General features: G+C 45.6%; 1 protein-coding gene across 1 annotated transcript in view; it reads right to left on the bottom strand.

The window, feature by feature from the left end:
• LOC144510103 (tetraspanin-15) overlaps window positions 1–21,841 on the bottom strand; it is a 225,789-nt gene that overhangs the window by 41,464 nt on the left and 162,484 nt on the right. Inside the window, exon 6 of the mRNA XM_078239377.1 lies at window positions 8,627–8,674. Within this exon, the coding sequence (XP_078095503.1) occupies window positions 8,627–8,674 (48 nt within the window). The remainder of the gene's footprint in view (window positions 1–8,626; window positions 8,675–21,841) is intronic.

Genomic DNA, 21,841 nt, shown 5'->3' on the forward strand with positions numbered 1-21,841 from the left:
CACACACACACACAACTTACACCCAAATACATACATACACACACAGACACACACAACTTACACCCACATACACAAATACACACACACACAAAAAACTTACACCCAAATACACACACAACTTACACCCAAATACACAAATATATACACACACACACGCACAGGCACACAACTTACATCCACATACTCAAATACACACAACACACACAACTTAACCCAAATACACACACACACACACACACACACACACATAACTTACACCCACATACTCAAATATACACACACACGCACTCACAGACACACAACTTACACCCACACACACAAATGCAACACAAATACACATACAAACACTTACACACACAAACTGATGGCCTAGACTATTAATCAAGAAACTCAGCTAATGTTCTGGGGACCCGGGTTCGAATCGCGCCACAGCAGATGATGGAATTTGAATTCAAGAAAAAATATCTGGAATTAAGAATCTACTGATGACCATGAAACCATTGTCGATTGTCGTAAAATCCCATCTGGTTCACTAATGTCCTTTCGGGAAGGGAATCTGCCGTCCTTACCCAGTCTGGCCTACATGTGTCTCCAGAGCCACAGCAGTGTGGTTGACTCTCAACTACCCTCTGAAATGGCCCAGCAAGCGATTCAGTTCAATGGCAACTAGGGATGGGCAATAAATGCTGGCCAGCCAGCGATGCCCATGTCCCAGAAATGAATTTTTAAAAAAACACTCACACACAAAACTTATACCCACACATACAAATTCACAGGCAAATCTTAACACACTCCTCACACACAAACACTTACATACAAAACTTATACCACAAGCACACACATAAACACTTACACACAAAATGTATACACAAACACTTATGCAGCACATACTTACACACACAATCTACACACACACTAAACTTACATACCACTTACACATGAATACTTACAAACTTACACAAATACTTACACACACTTACACACATACTTACACACTCGTAAATACTTACACGCATAGACTTACACACATACTTACACACACATACACTTAAACACATACTTACACACACATACAATTACACACATACTTACACATATGAAAACACTTAAACATACCTTACACATAACCACTTTAACACACACACACACACACACACACACACACACACACACACACACACACACACACACACACACACTCAACCATACATATGAGCGAGCATCTGGAAAGACACCAATGGATTACCAGTGGAGCTCTGAATTTATGAATTTTAGAACAGGGTCACATTTCCAAGAACAGGAGGGATTGCCAACTGCTCAAAGCAGATAAGGTGATGGTCAAAGTTGACCATTCCGGTTTCTGATTGAATACTTATCTTGTTTGCTTCGTGTAGAGAGCGGTAAGAGTGCTGTCAGCTACCTGAAACTGAAACCCATCCATTTGTTATCATTATTTCACATGTTGCAGCGCTGGGCCTCAACACAAAACTCAGATCACCTCTCACCTCAATTACTGCCAGTAGCAGACGGTACGATCTGGAAAGTTATTCCTATTACATTTAGCCGCGTTACTGATATAGCCTGTGTTATATTGAAATTCTGTTTCAGATCAGTCGCTTCCTCCCCAAGGAACAATTTCACCTGTGCTGTGACATCATTTACTGACACGGAGAGGACGTGCTGTTTCTTACTATCATCTCATTTTCTCTCCAATCATTTCATACCTGCAAAACTTTGCTCCAGTCTGCGTGACTCACTCATTCACTGCTACCTGGAATCTGAAACTCTTCCCCTCACGTGTGGCTCAGAGAGGAGTGCGTTACCTTCTGAGCCAGGAGACCTCCCATATTCTCAGAAGAATGAGGGGAGAATCTTATAGAAACATGAAGGGAATAGATAAAATAGAAGCACGGAGGTTGTTTCCACTGGCGGGTGAAACTAGAACTAGGGAGCAAAGCCTGAAAATAAGGGGGAGCAGATTTAGGACTGAGTTGAGGAGGAACTTCTTCAAAGGGTTGTGAATCTGTGGAACTCCCTGCCCAGTGAAGCAGTTGAGGCTACCTCGTTGAATGTTTTTAAGGCAAGGATAGATAAATTTTTGAACAGTAAAGGAATTAAGGGTTCTGGTGAGCGGGCGGGTAAGTGGAGCTGAGTCCACGAAAAGATCGGCCATGATCTTATTGAATGGCGGAGTGGGTTCAAGGGGCCAGATGGCCTACTCCTGTTCCTAGTTCTTATGTTCTTCAGAAAGAACTCCATGGGAATTTTTTAGGATTGCACTTGAGAGGACAGACTATGTTCACTGGAAGACCGGCATCTCCTACAGTGCAGCACTCCTTCAGTATACACTCATAGAATCATAGAATCCCAACAGTGTAGAAAGAGGCTATTCGGCCCATTGAACCTGCACTGAAACAATCCCACCCAGGCCCTATCATAAGACCATAAGATATGATAAGATAGGAGCAGAATTAGGCCATTCAGCCCATCGAGTCTGGTCCATCATTAAATCATGGCTGATATGATTCTCATCCCCATTCCCCTGCCTTCTCCGCGTAACCCTTGATCCCCTTACAGATCAAGAACCTATCTGTCTCTGTCATAAAGACACTGAATGACCTTGCCTCCACAGCCCTCTGTGGCAATGAGTTCCACAGATTCACCAAACCCTCTGGTGAAGAAATTCCTCCTCATTTCAGTTTTAAAGGAGCGTCCCTTCACTCTGAGGTTGTGCTCTGAGTTCCAGTCTCTCCCACTAGTGGAAACATCCTCTCCATGTCCACTCTATCTAGGCCTCTCACGTCTTCTGTAAGTTTCAATTAGATCCCCCCCATCCTTCTAAACTCAATCGAGTATAGACCCAGACTCCTCAACCGCTCCTCATATGACAAGCCCTTCATTTCTGGGATCATTCTTGTGAACCTCCTCTGGACCCCCTCCAAGGCCAGCACATCCTTCCTTAGATATGGGGCCCAAAACTGCTCACAATATTCCAAGTAGGGTCTGACCAGAGCCTCATCCAGCCTCAGCAGTACATCCCTGCTCTTGTATTCTCGTCCTGCTCTTGTATGCTCGCCCTCTAGTTATCCCTGCAACCCCACATATTTACCCTGCTAATCTCCCTGACAGTAAGGAGCAATTTATCATGGCCAATCCACCTAACTTGCACATTTTTGGACTGTGGGAGGAAACCGGAGCACCTGCAGGAAACCCACGCAGACATGGGGAGAACATGCAGACTCCACACAGTCACCCAAGGATGGAATTGAACTCGGGTTCCTGGCGCTGTGAGGCAGCAGCGCTAACCACTGTGCCACCGTGCTGCCCTTACACTGTTGTGATATGATATGCGTGCACTTCTCAGGATATATAAAACCGCAGTCAATCATTATATACATTGACAGGATGTGATGTGGTAGTCCCACAACTTGTAGTCAGTCTGCAAGCAGCAGGGTAGAGATTAGACATACTATACTTAGCCTCCTGGTGAATACTATCTATATACATCTACAAATAAAGACTTAACAGAAATTAATCGGGTGCGCTAATGTGACGTGTGACTACAGCCCCAGATAGCCGTGCGGGGAGGGGGCAGGCAGGTGGGTGGGGCAAGTGGGGAAAGGGGGGAGGCTGGAGCCCAGTAGGAATCCTGCAACCTGAGACTGAATCTTATCAGGATTTTATAAAGCTTCCCTCTGTAATGACTTCAATCAGGCCATTGAGGTTGGCTATTGGAGTATGAACTCCTTGATTAAGGTAAGGGAGTGTGAGGGCAGCACAGTAGCACAGTGGTTAGCGCTACTGCCTCACAGTGCCAGGGACCTGGGTTCAATTCCATCCTTGGGTTACTATGTGGAGTCTGCACGTTCTCCCGTGTGTGCGTGGGTTTCCTCCGCGTGCTCCAGTTTCCTCCCACACTCCAAAAATGTGCAGGTTAGGCGGATTGGCCATGATAAATTGCTCCTTATTGTCAGGGAGATTAGCAGAGTAAATACGTGGGGTTATCGGGATAGGGCCTAGGTGGGATTGTGATCGGTGCAGACTCAATGGGCCAGTCAGGGAGTCTTTTCCTTGTATTTAACTGGGAGTGTCAGTTCCTCTGGCACTCCCGAAGGTAGACCGCTGACTGCTAGCACTCTGTACTACTGTTGGAATTGTAAATAAAGGGATATTGGTGAAGGGACTTCTGTCTCCGAAGACCTATTATGCCGGCTCAGTGATATTCAGTTTGTCAATATTGAGTCTGAGCAATGCAAGTAGCAGCAAAACAATTCAACAGGTGACAATTCAGAAGATCTTTGATATATATTTATTTTATTTTTGCAACAGCTGGAGCTCTCACGGCCCAGGAAACAAATTAAATCAAAGAAACACTTGATACAAACTCAAAAAATAACATTCCATTATGATGCACCTACAGCTAGCCCCAAGAATATCAATGAATTCAGGTGGCAGACTTCAACTCTCAAGTGCACTTTGACAAGGCTTTTTATGTAATTATATCAGTTTTGCATCAGACACAATAAACCCTCAAACTCATGTACACTGTATCCTTTTCCATGAGAGCACTTTGTATGCTACTGGTCTACAATCGGCTTTGCATTAGGGTGTTGCTGGTAACTCACTGGAACTGGTCGAGTGTTTTAGAATCAGCTCTTGATACAATGAATGAGTGAGGAACAATAACTAGGGCTGCTGTGAGGAAATCATAGAATCCCTATAGTGCAGAGGGAGGCCATTCGGTCCATCGGGTCTACACTGCTTCCTTAAAAGAGCATCCCACCCAGGGGCCTCCGCTCCACCCTATCCCCGTGAACCTGCACAATTACCACGGCCAATCCCCTTAACCTACACATCTTTAGATACTAAGGGGCAATTTAGCATGGCCAATCCCCTTAACCTACACATCTTTAGATACTAAGGGGCAATTTAGCATGGCCAATCCTCCCAACCTACACGTCTTTAGACACTAAGGGGCAATTTAGCATGGCCAATCCTCCTAACCTACACATCTCTAGACACTAAGGGGCAATTTAGCATGGCCAATCCTCCTAACCTACACATCTTTAGACACTAAGGAACAACTTAGCATGGCCAATCCTCCTAACCTACACATCTTTGGACACTAAGGGGCAATTTAGCATGGCCAATCCACCTAACCTACACATCTTTAGACACTAAGGAACAATTTAGCATGGCCAATCCCCTTAACCTACACATCTTTAGATACTAAGGGGCAATTTAGCATGGCCAATCCCCTTAACCTACACATCTTTAGATACTAAGGGGCAATTTAACATGGCCATTCCACCTAACCTGCACATGTTTGGACACTAAGGGGCAATTTAGCATGGCCAATCCTCCTAACCTACACATCTTTAGATACTAAGGGGCAATTTAGCATAGCCAATCCTCCTAACCTACACATCTTTAGACACTAAGGAACAATTTTGCATGGCCAATCCCCTTAACCTACACATCTTTAGATACTAAGGGGCAATATAGCATGGCCAATCCCCTTAACCTACACATCTTTAGATACTAAGGGGCAATTTAGCATGGCCATTCCACCTAACCTGCACATCTTTGGACACTAAGGGACAATTTAGCATGGCCAATCCACGTAACCAGCATGTCTTTCGGAGTGTGGGAGGAAACTGGAGCTCTCAGAGGAAATCCACGGAGACACGGGGCGAATGTGCAAACTCCACACAGATAGTGACCTGAGGCCAGAATTGAATCCAGCATCCTGGTGCTGTGAGGCAGCAGTGTGAACCACCGTGCTGCCCCAAATGTATGATGTAGAGTTGTTTAAGTTGTATTTGTGGGTATTAGGAATAAGTTTTAAACCTGGGTCTGGCTTCATTTTGGAGCAGAGAGCAGGTCTGGAGCTGTATTTCCCATGAGGCATTAAGACTCTAGAGGTTCTGTCAGGAAGCTAAAAAAACAAAGTTGAGAAAAACTGTGCTATTGCCTAGCAACAGGGGTCCAAAGAGAGGAACCCACAGAGACAGAACAGCAACTTATTGTTGGTGATCGTGCTCTGAGGTGAAGGGAACAGTTTAAATCTCTCTAAGTGGACACACCAGGAGGTTGCTGAGAAAACTTTCGATGAGTTGCTCCAGAGTTCAAGTAACAGCAAATATCAAGTGAAGTTTTAAAATTTAAAGTTTATTTATTAGTCACAAGTAGGCTTACATTAACACTGCAATGAAATTACTGTGAAAATCCCCCAGTCGCCACACTCCAGCGCCTGTTCGGGTACACTGAGAGGAGAAGAACGTTCGGGGAGAACGTGCAGACTCCGTACAGAGAGTGACCCAAACTGGGAATTGAACCTGGGTCCCTGACGCTGTGGGGCAGCAGTGGGTGTATAACGCAACAAAAATAATCCACAACTCTCAGAGAACAATACAGCACAAAATAAGGCCATTCAGCCCATTATTCAGCCTAATTATTCACATATCATGCTGTTCTTTGCTTACAACCTTTCAGTTTATTTTTTCCCTTTTCAAACCTATATCCAATTATTTTCTGAAAGTTACTATTGAATCTTCTTCCATGACCAACTCAGACAATGCTTTCCAGATCATAAAACCCACTGTGTGAAAAAAACTCCTCGTCTCCTGCATGGCATGGTGGCACAGCGGTTAGCACTGCTGCCTCACAGCGCCAGGGACCCGGGTTCGATTCCCGGCTTGGGTCACTATCTGTGTGGAGTTTGCATATTCTCCCTGTGTCTGCGTGGGTTTCCTCCGGGTGCTCCAGTTTCCTCCCACACTCTAAAGATGTGTGGGTTAGGGGGATTGGCCATGCTAAATTGCCCCTGAGTATCTGGGGGAGTAGCGAGAGTAAATGCATTGGCTCATGGGGATAGGGCCTGGGTGGGGTTGTGGTCGGTGCAGACTCGATGGGCCGAATGGCCTCCTTCTGCACTGTAGAATTCTATGATTCTTTACCAATGACCATCGTTACCTCTGACTACTGAGATCTGTCTGCCATGAGAAATAATTTCTCTTGAATTACTCTATCAAAACCATTCATGATTTTGAAAACCTCTCTGATTTCCCTTAACCTTCTCTGCCCTAAGGGGGTCATCCCCAGTTTCTCTGTGTAACTGAAGTACCTAATCCTGGATATCACTCCAGTAAGTCTTCATTGCACACACCTCAAGGACCTGACATTCTTTCGAATGCTGCTCAGAATTGGCCACAATATTCTAGATTAGGTTTAACCACAGTTATATAGGTGCTCAATATTCTTGTTTCTCCTATAACTGATGATAGTACACAGGGAATATTGGCATGGTGGCATAGCCTCACAGCACTGCTGCCTCACAGCGCCAGAGAGCCGGGTTCGACTCCCGACTTGGGTCACTGTCTCTGCGGAGTCTGCATGTGTCTGCGTGGGTTTCCTGTGGATGCTCTGCTTTCCTCCCACAGTCCGAAAGGTGTGCTGGTTTGGTGGATTGGCCGTGCTAAATTCGCCCTCGGGGTACCCGAACAGGCGCCGGAGTGTGGCGAGTAGGGGATTTTCACAGTAACTTCACTGTAGTGTTAATGTAAGCCAACTTGTGACAATAATAAATAAACTTTAAAACTTTGTCAACACTTTTCCAGTACAGCCAGGTTAAGAGACAGGAGCTTACAACATAATGACTCCACACAATGCCAAATGGTTCAGCTCCTCAGGCCCCCATGGGAAGGCAGTTGAATTGGAAGAGCAGTGAATTGCTGCCCCAGTGCTGGTATTTAAGCTGTATAGATCGAGAGTCAGTCACGTTCAGTCATTAGGCTGACTTTAACCAGGAGGACAACTGTAATTCGGCTTGTTGCATCAGTCATCAGAGAAGATCATAGAATCACTACAGTGCAGAAGGAGGCCATTCGGCCCATCGAGTCTGCACCGACCACAATCCCACCCAGGCGCTATTCCCACAACCGTACACGTTTACCCCACTAATCCCTTCAACCGACACACCCGGGAATACTAAGGGGCAATTTAACATGGTCAATCCACCTAACCTGAACATCTTTGGACACTAAGGGGCAATTTAGCATGGCCAGTGCACCTAACCCGCACATCTTTGGACTGTGAGAGGAAACCGGAGTTACTGTGAAAATCCCCTAGTCGCCACACTCCGGCGCCTGTTCGGGTACACTGAGGGAGAATTTAGCATGGCCAATGCACCTAACCAGCACGTCTTTCGGACTGTGGGAGGAAACCGGAGCACCCGGAGGAAACCCATGCAGACACGGAGAGAACGTGCAGACTCCACACAGACAGTGACCCAAGCCGGGAGTCGAACCAGAGTCCCTGGCGCTGTGAGGCAGCAGTGCCAACCACTGTGCCACCTTGCCTGCCCATTACGGCAGGGCTCATCCAACTATTTGCCATCCAGCATTCCCGTATGGACAGAATTGGCACTTGGCAGCGCTGCTTCTGTGGTTGAACGGCCCACTGATACTCGGTATCAAGAAAGAGAAGAATCTGGTCTGTGTGACACCCAGACAGGAGTAGATGATGGCAAGCCAGGTTACTGAGCATAGGAGTCAACAGAATAAAAACTTTGATACCTGGGTGTAGAAAAGGCAAATTGTTGTTTTGGGTGTAACTCATTACTCACCTCTTTGGATAGTGTCTGGTATCCACACTGAGTATTGATGACATCTCCCTAAAAAGAAAGAAAACACATATTACTCACTGGTAGACATCAAACAATTATCTCCCTGTAACGAGATGGATAAATGGGAAAGGACTTTGTTTATTATTAATCCATCAGGATACAATAACAAAGTATAATTTATAAAGCACCTTTAACATAATGAATCATTCCCAACGAGCTTCACAAGAACACTCGAAAACAAAGTATGACACTGATCCACATAAGGAAATATAGACGACCCCATCACACAAACCAGCCTCCCATCCACTGACTCTGTCTACACTTCCCGCTGCCTCAGAAAAGCAGCCAGCATAATCAAGGACCCGACGCACCCCGGACATTCTCTCTTCCACCTTCTTCCATCGGGAATGAGATAAAAAAGTCTGAGGTCACGTACCAACCAACTCGAGAACAGCTTCTTCCCTGCTGCTGTCAGACTTTTGAATGGATCTACCTTGCACTAAATTGATCTTTCTCTACACCCGAGTTGTGACTGTGACACTACATTCTGCACCCTCTCCATTCCTTCTCTCCTATGTACTCTGTGTCCGGTATGTTCTGTTTGTATAGCATGCAAGAAACAACAGTTTTCACTGCATCCCAATACATGTGGCAATAATAAATCACAGCAAATCAAAACCAAATATTTCGTCAAAGAGGTGGGCTTTAATGAATGCCTTAAAGGAGGAAACCAAAAGAGAGAGAGACAGATCTTAGGGAGGGGATTCCAGAGTTTGGGGTCAGGCAGCTGAAGGCAGAGCCACCAGTGGTGGAGCAATGGAAATGGGCTTGGCTGTAAAGGCCAACATCAGAGGAGCAAATAGGAAATCTCAGAGGATTGCGGGGTTGGAGGAGGTGAGGTGGGGGAGGAGGGGGGCGTGGGGGACGGGGGTGGGGGCCTGCCAAGGATTTCCAAACAAGGATGAGAGTTTTCAAATGGCAGGATCCAGTGAAGGTCAGCAGGCACAGGGATGATGTGTGAACAGTGCTTGGTGCGGGTTAGGACACGGGCAGTAAAGCATTGGATGAGCTCAGGGTGGTGGAGGGTGGAATTAGGGAAACCAGCCCACGTTGTCAGGAATGGGTTAACAGACCTTCCAATTTGGTGTCAATCGTTCAGTCGAAGTCACTGATATAAAGGGGCCACAGGTGGCATTGGCTGCTGGTGGAGAATTGTATGTGGAGTTGGATCAAAGAAATAAAAGGAGTTCATGAAGAAGCAGAACTCGTGTCTCCCTTACTGAGCTGCAACCGAGAGGCTCAAACACACGCGTGCATTGGAAGATTTGAGTCGACAGACACTAAAAGCATAGCTGAGGGTGTCAGCAACTGAAAACTTATCAGTAAAGTCATGAGGTCTTGTCATTCAACACTGGCTGTGAACTTAATCCAAACAACCTTAAATTGGAATAAAGCAGCCCCCTCAGCTGTCAAACAGGACCAGTATTAGTTTTGATTCAATGGGCTGCCCACTTTCTAGCCTTGAGCAGTAAGGTTTAGAGAAGTCTCATAAATGACACTGATCCATTATTGCATTGTATGCCCACTCTGCATGCCCTCTTAGGCCGTACCTAATGATGGCAGGTCTCTCATATGAGGAGAGACTAAGTTGGTTAGGGTTATATTCACTGGAGTTTAGAAGAGTGGGAGGACAGTCTTATAGAAACTTATAAAATTCTAACAGGATTAGACAGGGTAGATTCAGAAAGAATGTTCCCGATGGTGGGTGAGTCCAGAAATAAGGGTTAAAGTTTGAGGATAAGGGGGTAAGCCTTTTAGGACTGGGGTGAGGAGAACTTTCTTCACACAGAGGATGGTGAATGTGTAGAATTCACTACCACATAAAGTCAAAACATTGTCTGATTTCAAGAAGAAATTAGATATAGCTCTAGGGGCTAAAGGAATCAAGGGATATGGGGGGGGAGGGGGAATCAGGATATTGAATTTGATGATCAGCCATGATCAAAATGAATGGCAGAGCAGCTCGAAGGGCTGAATGGCCTTATCCTGTGTCTAGTTTCTATGTACCTGTCTCTTCTACGAAATCCTGATGACTGGAGGCAGCAGGTGCAGGAGGCAAGGGAAGAACAAGGTTGCCACTATTACTCTCCATCTGTGATCGGCATATTGGTGCTCGCTCACCAATCCCTACTGTTGATTAACCACCTTGGGCACAGAAATGATGCAAAGTGTGATCCTGCTGTGCAGTGCCTCACAAGGCCAGACTAAATGGGGATAGGGCCTGGATGGGATTGTGGTTCGTACAGACTCCATGGGCCGAATGGCCTCCTTCTGCACTGTAGGGATTCTATGATTCTATGAAATCTGGAGATGCAAAAAAAAGGGCAGCCAATTTTTAATTTTAATGTCAGCTGACAGTGGATGACATGGTGGCACAGTGGTTAGCACTGTTAACTCACAGCGCCAGGGACCCAGGTTCGATTCTTGGCTTGGGTCACTGTCTGTGCGGAGTCGGCACGTTCTCCCCCATGTATGCATGGGTTTCCTCCATGTGCTCTGGTTTCCTCCCACAGTCCAAAAGACGTGCTGGTTAGGGGCTAAATTTTCCCTCAGTGTAACCCGAACAGGTGCCGGAGTGTGGCGACTAGGGGATTTTCACAGTAACTTCTTTGCAGTGTTAATGTAAGCCTACTTGTGACACTGATAAATAAATAAACTTAAAACCTAATGGTGGCCATGAAATAGAGTCATAGAGGTTTACAGCATGGAAACAGGCCCTTCGGCCCAACTTGTCCATGCCGCCCTTTTTTTTAAAAAACCCCTAAGCTAACCCCAATTGCCTGCAATTGGCCCATATCCCCCTACACCCATGGACATCGCTGGAGACCAGTTACCAGCGGTGTACCACAAGGATCAGTGCTGGGTCCTCTGCTATTTGTGATTTTTATAAATGACTTGGAGGAGGGGGCTGAAGGGTGGATCAGTAAATTTGCGGATGACACCAAGATTGGTGGAGTAGTGGATGAGGTGAAGGGCTGTTGTAGGCTGCAAAGGGACATTGATAGGATGCAGAGCTGGGCTGAAAAATGGAGTTTAACCCTGATAAGTGCGAGGTGATTCATTTTGGTAGGACAAAGGTAGGGTTTTGAGGAATGTGGAGGAACAGAGAGATCTTGGGGTTCACATCCACAGATCTCTGAAGGTTGCCACTCAAGTGGATAGAGCAGTGAAGAAGGCCTATAGTGTGTTAGCGTTTATTAACAGTGGGTTTGAGTTTAAGAGCCGTGGGGTTATGCTGCAACTGTACAGGACCTTGGTAGACCACATTTGGAATATTGTGTGCAGTTCTGGTCACCTCACTATAAGAAGGATGTGGAAGCACTGGAAAGAGTGCAAAGGAGATTTACCAGGATGCTGCCTGGTTTGGAGGGTAGGTCTTATGAGGAAAGGTTGAGGGAGCTAGGGCTTTTCTCTTTAGAGCGGAGGAGGTTGAGAGGCGACTTAATAGAGGTTTATAAGATGATGAGGGGGATAGATAGAGTGGACGTTCAGAGACTATTTCCTCGGGTGGATGTAGCTGCTACTAGGGGGCATAACTATAAGGTTTGTGGTGGAAGATATAGGAGGGATGTACAAGGTAGGTTCATTACTCAGAGAGTGGTTGGGGTGTGGAATAGACTGCCTGCTGTGATACTGGAGTCGGACACTTCAGAAACTTTCAAGCGGTTATTGGATAGGCACATGGAGCACACTAGAATGATAGGGAGTGGGATAGCTTGATCTTGGTTTCGGAAAAGGTTCGGCACAACATTGTGGGCCGAAGGGCCTGTACTGTGCTGTACTGTTCTATGTTCTATAATGTCCTTTTAAGGGAAGGAAATCTACCCTAAAGATCTTCCCACAGTCCGAAAGACATGCTGCTTAGGTGCTTTGGCCATATTAAATTCTCCCTCAGTGTCCCCAAAGAGGTGCCTGAGTGTGGCGAATAAGGGACTTTCACAGTAACTTCATTGGAGTGTTAATGTAAGCCTACTTGTGACACTAATACATAAACTCTGAATTGAACTCAGGGTTCCCTGCCACCCTTGCTCAGTTCATTCTTCCATCATCCCTTTGGGCTTCCTCCATGGGGAACTCTTTAGTTAAAGAGTGCAGTTGATGTTGTCTACATGGACTTTAGCAAGGCTTTTGACAAGGTACCACATGGTAGCTTGTTGCATAAAGTTAAGTCTCACGGGATCCAGGGTGAGGTATCTAAATGGATACAAAATTGGCTTCTTGACAGAAGCCAGAGGGTGGTTGTAGAGAGTTGTTTTTCAAACTGGAGGCCTGTGACCAGCAGTGTGCCTCAGGGATCAGTGCTGGGCCCACTGTTATTTGTCATTTATATTAATGATTTGGATGAGAATATAGGAGGCATGGTTAGTAAGTTTGCAGATGACACCAAGATTGGTGGCATGGTGGACAGTGAGGAAGGTTATCTCCAATTGCAGCGGGATCTTGATCAATTGGGCCAGTGGGCTGACGAATGGCAGATGGAGTTTAATTTAGACAAATGCGAGGTAATGCATTTTGGTAGATTGAACCAGGGCAGGACTTACTCAGTTAATGGTAGGGTGTTGGGGAGAGTTACAGAACAAAGAGATCTAGGGGTACATGTTCATAGCTCTTTGAAAGTGGAGTCACAGGTGGACAGAGTGGTGAAGAAGGCATTCGGCATGCTTGGTTTCATCGGCCAGAACATTGAATACAGGAGTTGGGACGTCTTGTTGAAGTCGTATAAGACATTGGTAAGGCCACACTTGGAATACTGTGTGCAATTCTGGTCACCCTATTATAGAAAGGATATTATTAAGCTAGAAAGAGTGTAGAAAAGATTTGCTCGGATGCTACCGGGACTTGATGGATTGAGTTATCAGGAGAGGCTGAATAGACTGGGACTTTTTTCTCTGGAGTGTAGGAGGCTGAGGGGTGACCTCATAGAGGTCTATAAAATAATGAGGGGCACAGATCAGCTCGATAGTCAATATCTTTTCCCAAAGGTAGGGGGGTCTAAAACTAGAGGGCATAGGTTTAAGGTGAGAGGGGACAGGTACAAAAGTGTCCAGAGGGGCAATCTTTTCACACAGAGGGTGGTGAGTGTCTGGAACAAGCTGCCAGAGGTAGTAGTAGAGGCGGGTACAATTTTATCTTTTAAAAAGCATTTAGATAGTTACATGGGTACGATGGGTATAGAGGGATATGGGCCAAATGCAGGCAATTGGTAGCTTAGTGGTTTAAAAAAAAAGGCGGCATGGACAAGTTGGCCCGAAGGGCCTGTTTCCATGCTGGAAACCTCTATGACTCTATGACTCTAAATGGTCCATTGGCAGCAATAAATTGCAGTAAAAGATTCTTCAGTCTATCAACCCAGTAAAAGGTTTCCAAGGAGACGACAAAACACAATGGAATAACCTTCTAGATTGGTTACAATGATTTCATGTTTGAGTCCTTTATTGAAAGGCTGTAGAAATTGTTTATCCTTCATCTCCCTCACTGCAATACAATGGATGTGTTTCTGGTTTATTCAGTTATCTGAAAATATCAACAAGAAATGCAACCCTTCAATGCTCCAGTTTTCCTGGCATGGGATTCCAAAAGAATTTAGCTTATCACTCCATCCAACTATTTTCTTTTACCTTCAGTCCCAACCACCAGTGGCACAGTGGTTAGCACTGCTACCTCACAGCGCCAGGGACCAGGGTTTGATTCCTGGCTTTGGGTCACTGTCTTGTGCGGAGTTTGCATGTTCTCCCCGTGTCTGCGTGGGTTTCCTCCGGTTTCCGCCCACAGTCTGAAAGACGTGCTGGCTAAGTGCATTGGCCACGCTAAATTCTCCCTCAGTGTACCCAAACAGGTGCCAGAGTGTGGCAACTAGGGGATTTCCACGGTAACTACATTGCAGTGTTAATGTGAGCCTACTTGTGACACTAATAAATAAACTTTAAATCCAACCTGAGGTTTACATCGTCCCTTATCCAATCAAAGCAACTCCTTCACTTCCTTTTGACTCATATCAAGAACCACACCAAGTTCCTGCTATAGGATTATGTAGTCTCTGCTGTGGTGCTGTTATGAACTGATTAAACCTCTCTCCATAGTTTTAATCCTTCCATTATTGTCGACTGTGTCTTCAGCTGAAAATTTTGAAATTCCCCCCTGTAAACTTCGCCTCATCTCCACCTCTCTCTCTCTCTCTCCCTCTTTCAGATGTAGCTTATCAGCGAACCAGGCCTCAGCGAGGCCAGATGGATATTGACTCGGAATCAAAGCCCAGCAAACATCCATCCTTTTGGAGTTAAAACAATACACTGATTACTGCAGAATTTGGTTAATTCACAGTCGTCAATAGGATCATAAGTAGATTCTCACTGTTATGGAGTAGATCATGAGTTTGATGTTCAGAAAAACTGGTTTCATTGGTCGTTTCCGACACAGATCACTGATGCTGCTTTAATGAAGCCTGTTCCTAATGTCTCGCCCTTTGGCTAATTTCTGTCCAGTTACACCTCCGCAAAGTGCCTTGAGCCTTTCATCGGGTGTGACAAGAAAGGAAAGCCATGTCGCTCATCTATTCTGTATCTACCCTCTCAAAGAGCAGTCGAGTTAGTTCCAGTTTTCATAGAATTGTAGAATCCCGATAGTGCAGAAGGAGGCCATGTGGCCCATCGAGTCTGCACCGACCACAATCCCACCCAGGCCCTCATAGAAATCATAGAAATCATAGAAACCCTACAGTACTGAAAGAGGCCATTTGGCCCATCGAGTCTGCACCGACCACAATCCCACCCAGGCCCTATCCCCATATCCCTACATATTTTACCCACTAATCCCTCTAACCTACACATGTCAGGACACTAAGGGGCAATTTAATCATGGCCAATCAACCTAACCCGCACATCTTTGGACTGTGGGAGGAAACCGGAGCACCCGGAGGAAACCCACGCAGACACGAGGAGAATGTGCAAACTCCACACAGACAGTGACCTAAGCCGGGAATCGAACCCAGGTCCCTGGAGCTGTGAAGCAGCAGTGCTAACCACTGTGCTACCGTGCCGCCTCTAATCAAATCTCCACTTAACCTATTCCCGTAACCCCTCACATTTACCCTACTATTCCCATGAGACTAATTGAACATGGCCAATCAACCTAACCGGCACATCTTTGGACTGTGGGAGGAAACCGGAGCACCGGAGGAAACCCACGCAGACACGGGGAGAACGTGCAGACTCCACACAGACAGTGACCCAAGACAGGAATCGAACCTGGGTCCCTGGCGCTGGGAGGCAGCAGTGCTAACCACTGTGCTGGCCATATCCCTGATTCTTTTCCCCTTCAAATTTTTAGTCAATTCCTTTTTGAAGCTACTATGGAATCTGTGTTCACCCCCTTTCAGGCAGCACATTCCAAATGTAAAAATGCAAGGTCGGGTTTTTTTGGCTAAACATCTTAAACCTGTGCTCTCTGCTTTTCAACTATTGGAAACTGTTAATTTTTATTTAATCTTTCTAAACACTTCATGATTTTAAATACCTCTAATCAAATCTCCACTTAACCTTCTCTGCTGGAGAACGATCCCAGCTTCTTCAATCCACATAGACCATTATTAAATTCCATTTAAATAAAGGTCGGTTCCATTATTAAATTTCTTGCAATACAAAAGCTCAAATCATTGGTACCATAAGATCATAAGACATAGGAGCAGAATTAGGCCACTCGGCCCATCGAATCTGCTCCGCCATTCAAACATCGCTGATATTTTTCTCATCCCCATTCTCCTGCCTTTTCCCCATGACCCCTGATCCCCTTATTAATCAAGAACCTATCTATCTCTGTCTTGAAGACACTCAATGACCTGGCCTCCACAGCCTTCTGCAGCAAGGAGTTCCACAGATTCACCACTCTCTGGCTGAAGAAATTCTTCCTCATCTCTGTTTTAAAGCATCGTCCCTTTAGCCTGAGGTTGCGCCCTCTGGTTCTAGTTTTTCCTACTAGTGGAAACATCCTCTCCACGTCCACTCTATCCAGGCCTCACAGTATCCTGTAAGTTTCAATAAGATCCCCCATCATCCTTCTAAACTCCAACGAGTATTCATAACCATTCATAAGGTCACAGATTCAAGCAGCAACCATAAGGTTTTAGCATAAGCTCAATGTTGAAAATACAGTGTCTTTTGCAGGAAGTGCTGCATTGTCAGAGGTACCATCCCAAGGTTGAGATATTAAACCAAGGCCCTCGCTGCCTTCTCCACTGAACTGCAAAGGCCAGTCTTCAAAAATGAATAGGAGAGTCTTTTCAAATACAACTAAAAGAAATAATGACCTGATCATGATCACATTGGTATGCGTGGAAGCTTGCTGCATGCAAATTGGCTGTTACATTCCCTACATTAGTGACTGCACTTCAGATGTACTTCACTGGATGTAAAGTGCTTTGGGTTGGAAGAAGAAGGCTTGTTCTTTTTCTAAACGGCAACAACATTTCCAAAGTTGCTCAGGAGGGAAATGAATGACTTTCAAGGAGCTGTTTGTGTCCCATCTGTAACAAAATGTTGTGCATCTCAGGAACACATTGTGTAAGAACCATAGAAAATTACAGCTCATAAACAGGCCTTTTGGCCCTTCTTGACTGTGCCAAACCATTTTTTGCCTCGTCCCACTGACCTGCACAGGATGAACTCAGTCTCTTAATGTTTAGACATGAACTGGCCTGGACCACTGTTCCTGTACTCTTCACCTTCTGTTTGAGCATATCCCTCCTGATTTGAAAGGCTAATAGGTCCCTTCAGCCGAGGGTTGGTCACACCATAAACAATCTGTCTTCACTGATTTCAATTCTCTGCTACCCTCACTGCTTGTTTGATTTGATTTTGATTTGATTTATTATTGTCACATGTATACAGTGAAAAGTATTGTTTCTTGCGCACTATACAGGCAAAGCATACCGTTCATAGAGAAGGAAACGAGAGAATGCAGAATATAGTGTTACAGTCATAGCTAGGGTGTAGCGAAAGATCAACTTAGTGAGAGGTACATCCATTCAAAAGTCTGATGGCAGCAGGGAAGAAGCTGATCTTGAGTCGGTTGGCATGTGACCTCAGACTTTTGTATCTTTTTCTCGATGGACGAAGATGGAAGTGAGTATGTCTCGGGTGTGTGGGGGTCATTGATTAAGCAGTTGCTTTTCTGAGGTAGCGGGAAGTGTAGACAATCAATGGATGGGTGGCTGGTTTGTCCCACAGACAGGACAATTCGTCTTCTGATATTATCCATCCAGGCCATCTTGGGTCTTCCTTGCACAAGTTTTCCAGGTGTTTTGCCTTGTATACCCACTTTTTCCAAACACTCCCCTCCTTTTCGCATCACCTGTCTAAAATATGGGAGCTTCCTTGATACCCTGGTGCCTCAAGCAAGTTCCTCTAACACCAGGTTTCTCAAGCACTCACTTGGCCATCCATGACATGTGTCATGTCTGTCTGAGACCTTTCATTTCAAAAGCTCTTACTCCAGCCTTATCACTCTTCTTCAAGGTCGAGCTTTCACAGCTGTCCCTGGCCACCAACCACACAAGAGCTTTCAGGAGATGAATTTTCATTGGAATCTGGATGTTGTGGCTACTCTTCACAACACCATAACCTTTGTTAAGTCTAGCCTGAACTTCTTTGATACACTCCGCCTCTTCCGTGATTTGATTTGATTTGATTTATTATTGCCCCATATATTGGGATACAGTGAAAAGTATTGTTTCTTGTGCTATACAAAGCATACCATTCATAGAGTACTGCCAAACAGACAAAACATATTACTGTTCATGGAGTACATAAGGGAGAAGGAAAGGAGAGGGTGCAGAATGGAGTGTTACAGTCATAGTTAGGGTACAGAGAAAGATCAACTTAATATAAGGTTGATTCATTCAAAGATCTAATGGCAGCAGGGAAGAAGCTGTTCTTGAGTTGATTGGTACTTGATCTCAGACTTTTGTATCTTTTTCCCGATAGAAGAAGGTGGAAGAGAGAATGTCCGGGGTGTGTGGGATCCTTAGTTATGCTGGCTGCTTTTTCCGAGGCAGCGGGAAGCGTGGACAGTGTCAGTGGATGGGAAGTTGGTTTCTGTGATGAACTGGGCTACGTTCACAACCCTTGGTAGTTCCTTGCGGTCTTGGTCAGAGCAGGAGCCATAGCAAGCTTGATACATACAGAAAGGATGCTTTCTATGGTGCATCTGTAAAAATTGATGAGAGTCGTAATGGACGTGCTGAATTTCCTTAGCCTCCTGAGAAAGTAGGGACATTGGTGGGCTTTCTTAACTATGGCGTCGGCATGGGGGGACCAGGACAGGTTGTTGATGATCTGGACACCGAGAAACCTGAGCGGAAAATATCAACCTGGTCATGTTCCGTTCCGTTAATCTTGCAGGCCTGTCCACCCATCCCCATCAGCTCTGTCTTGTTGACATTGTTCAGGAGGATGTAGATCTGGTTAATTTGACCAAGGTGATCCAGCAGCTCCTGTTGCGTCTCCACTGGGCTAGTGAGCAGAACTCAGTATATCGAGGATTCGAAACACACTACCTGCCAATTGATAACCCACCTTTGTACTCACCACTCTTGTGGCTATTTCTGCTTGGATGTCAAATAAATATGGTGAGAGCACACACCCCTGTCAAACACCCTTTTTGCCTCTTGACCATTCCAAGACGGTACAAGCAACTCTGACCCCAGCAACAATGAAGCTTGGCTAGCAACTCGATGAAATGTGGTGGATATCCCATGTCTAACATTGTCAAGCACAGTTTCTCATTTGAGACTGAATCGAATGCCTTCTCAAAGTGAATGGAGCATATGCACAGTGGCTGGTGTTGTTCCTGGACTTGAATGATCATAGAATGATCATAGAGTCCTTACAATGCAGAAGGAGGCCATTCTACCCATCAAGACTGCACTAACATCAATCTCACACAGGCCCTATCCCTGTAACTCCACATATTTATCCTGTTAATTCCCCTGACACTAAGGGGAAATTTAGCATGGCCAATCCACCTAACCAGCACATCTTTGGAGTGTGGGAGGAAACCGGTCACCCGAAGGAAACCCACGCACACACAGGGAGAATTGTGCAAACTCTACACGGATGAGTCAACCAAGGCTGAAATTGAACCCAGGTCCCTGGAGTTGTGAGGGAGCAGTGCTTACCACTGTGCCATACTTTATGATTCACAGATTAGTGACTTGATCGTCTCCCATATCGAAACCCAGATTGCCCTTCAGCGATACTATTCTCTGGGCAGGATTTTATGGCCTCATTCATCCTGAAACCGTAAAATCCCGCCCGAGGTCAAGAGACCTTTCCATAGTCCGCTCCTCGCCCGCTCCAATTCCCGTGGTGGGCGGGATGGTAAAATTTCAGCCTCTGTCTTTTTCTGGATGTGTTCCAGGATGATCCTAAGCAATAATTTAATTACGTGGGAAGTCAAAGCAATTCTTCTATAGTTTTAAATTTATTTATTTATCACAAGTAGGCTTACATTAACACTACAATGAAGTTACTGTGAAAATCCCCTAATCGCCACACTCCGGCGTCTGTTCGGGTACAGTGGGGGAGAATTTAACATGGCCAATGCACCTAACCAGCACGTCTTTCGGACTGTGGGAAGAAACCGGAGAACGCAGAGGAAACTCACGCAGACATGGGGAGAATGTGCAGACTCTGCACAGACGGTGACCCGAGCCGGGAATCGAACCCGGGTCCATGCAGACTCCACACAGACAGTGACCCAAGTCGGGAATCGAACCCAAGCCTACTGTTTCAACTCACATTTATTTGAAAGAGGGATAAAGGTATAATCAGTCCAGTCCTCCTGCCAATCACAGGTTTCCTCCCGTGCCACACTGTCCATTGCCAATTCTCCTCTCATTTTAAGTAACTCTGCTGGTATATTGTACTTAAAAAAAATACAAATGAAGAGAATATATAACTGTACGTACAATGACATAGCTTGAAATGGTCGTGATATTGTTTCAATACAACTTTCAAAGTGTCAGGTGCAAGGGGCCCAATGAAGGGCCAATTTCAGATTATCACTGGGGATGGGGTCCCGAGTGGCTGGTATCTCTGCTCCGCCAGGTGAACCTAGAAACGGCTTCATGTTTCTGCCTGGAGCTGTTTAAGTATGCAAATCAGGATCCGAGACTGGTCACGGCAATTTGCATTTGAATTGCAAATAGCAGCCAATGTCCGACACACCCTTCTTCGGATTTTAAACATGTCCAGGGAGCAAATCATCAGGCAGTAATCCCATCAAATGCAATCCCATCACCACATTTAAAAAAAATCTATATCCAATCAAATCCAATCAAAGTCCAATTCAAAGTCTCAACCAGTGAGACATGACAGATCCAAGCTGACAAGACAGGCCAGCCTCTTCCTGTCTTGGGCTTGATCTACATGGTCCAAGCTGATAGGAGCAGGCATTGCACCCCCTCCAGGGCTTGGTTTATTTTGCATCTTCGCCAAAAGGCCGAGATGCCGTTTTAAAAAATTGCTTCAAATGAAGCCTCAGTGCAACCTCATTGACTTCTATCAAGTGCAGGACTGCCAATACTACACGATCTTAGCCAAAAGGCATCACCACATGGCAGAGGTGCTCAATGAGTATTTTGCCTCGGTTTTCACAGAGGAGAAGGACCTGGGTGGATGTACTGCGGGCGTGCGGTGGACTGAAAGGATTGAGTATGTGGACTTTAAGAAAGAGATTGTGCTAGAATCTTTGAATGGCATCAAGATAGATAAGTCGCCGGGTCAGGATGGGATGTACCCCAGGTTACTGTGGGAGGCGAGGGAGGAGATTGCAGAGCCTCTGAGTATGATCTTTGCATCGTCGATGGAGACGGGAGAGGTGCCGGAGGATTGGAGGATTGCGGATGTGGTTCCTATTTTCAAGAAGGGGAATAGAGATAGCCCAGGTAATTACCGACCGGTGAGTCTAACCTCAGTGGTTGGTAAACTGATGGAGAAGATCCTGAGGGACAGGATATATGAGCATTTAGAGAGGTTTAGTATGCTCAAGAATACTCAGCATGGCTTTGTCAAGGGCGGATCGTGCCTTACGAGCCTGGTGGAGTTCTTCGAAAATGTGACGAAACACATTGACGAAGGGAAGGCGGTAGATGTGGTTTAT

The sequence above is a fragment of the Mustelus asterias genome, chromosome 22, assembly GCF_964213995.1.
Source record: "Mustelus asterias chromosome 22, sMusAst1.hap1.1, whole genome shotgun sequence".
Classification (NCBI taxonomy): Eukaryota; Metazoa; Chordata; class Chondrichthyes; order Carcharhiniformes; family Triakidae; genus Mustelus; species Mustelus asterias.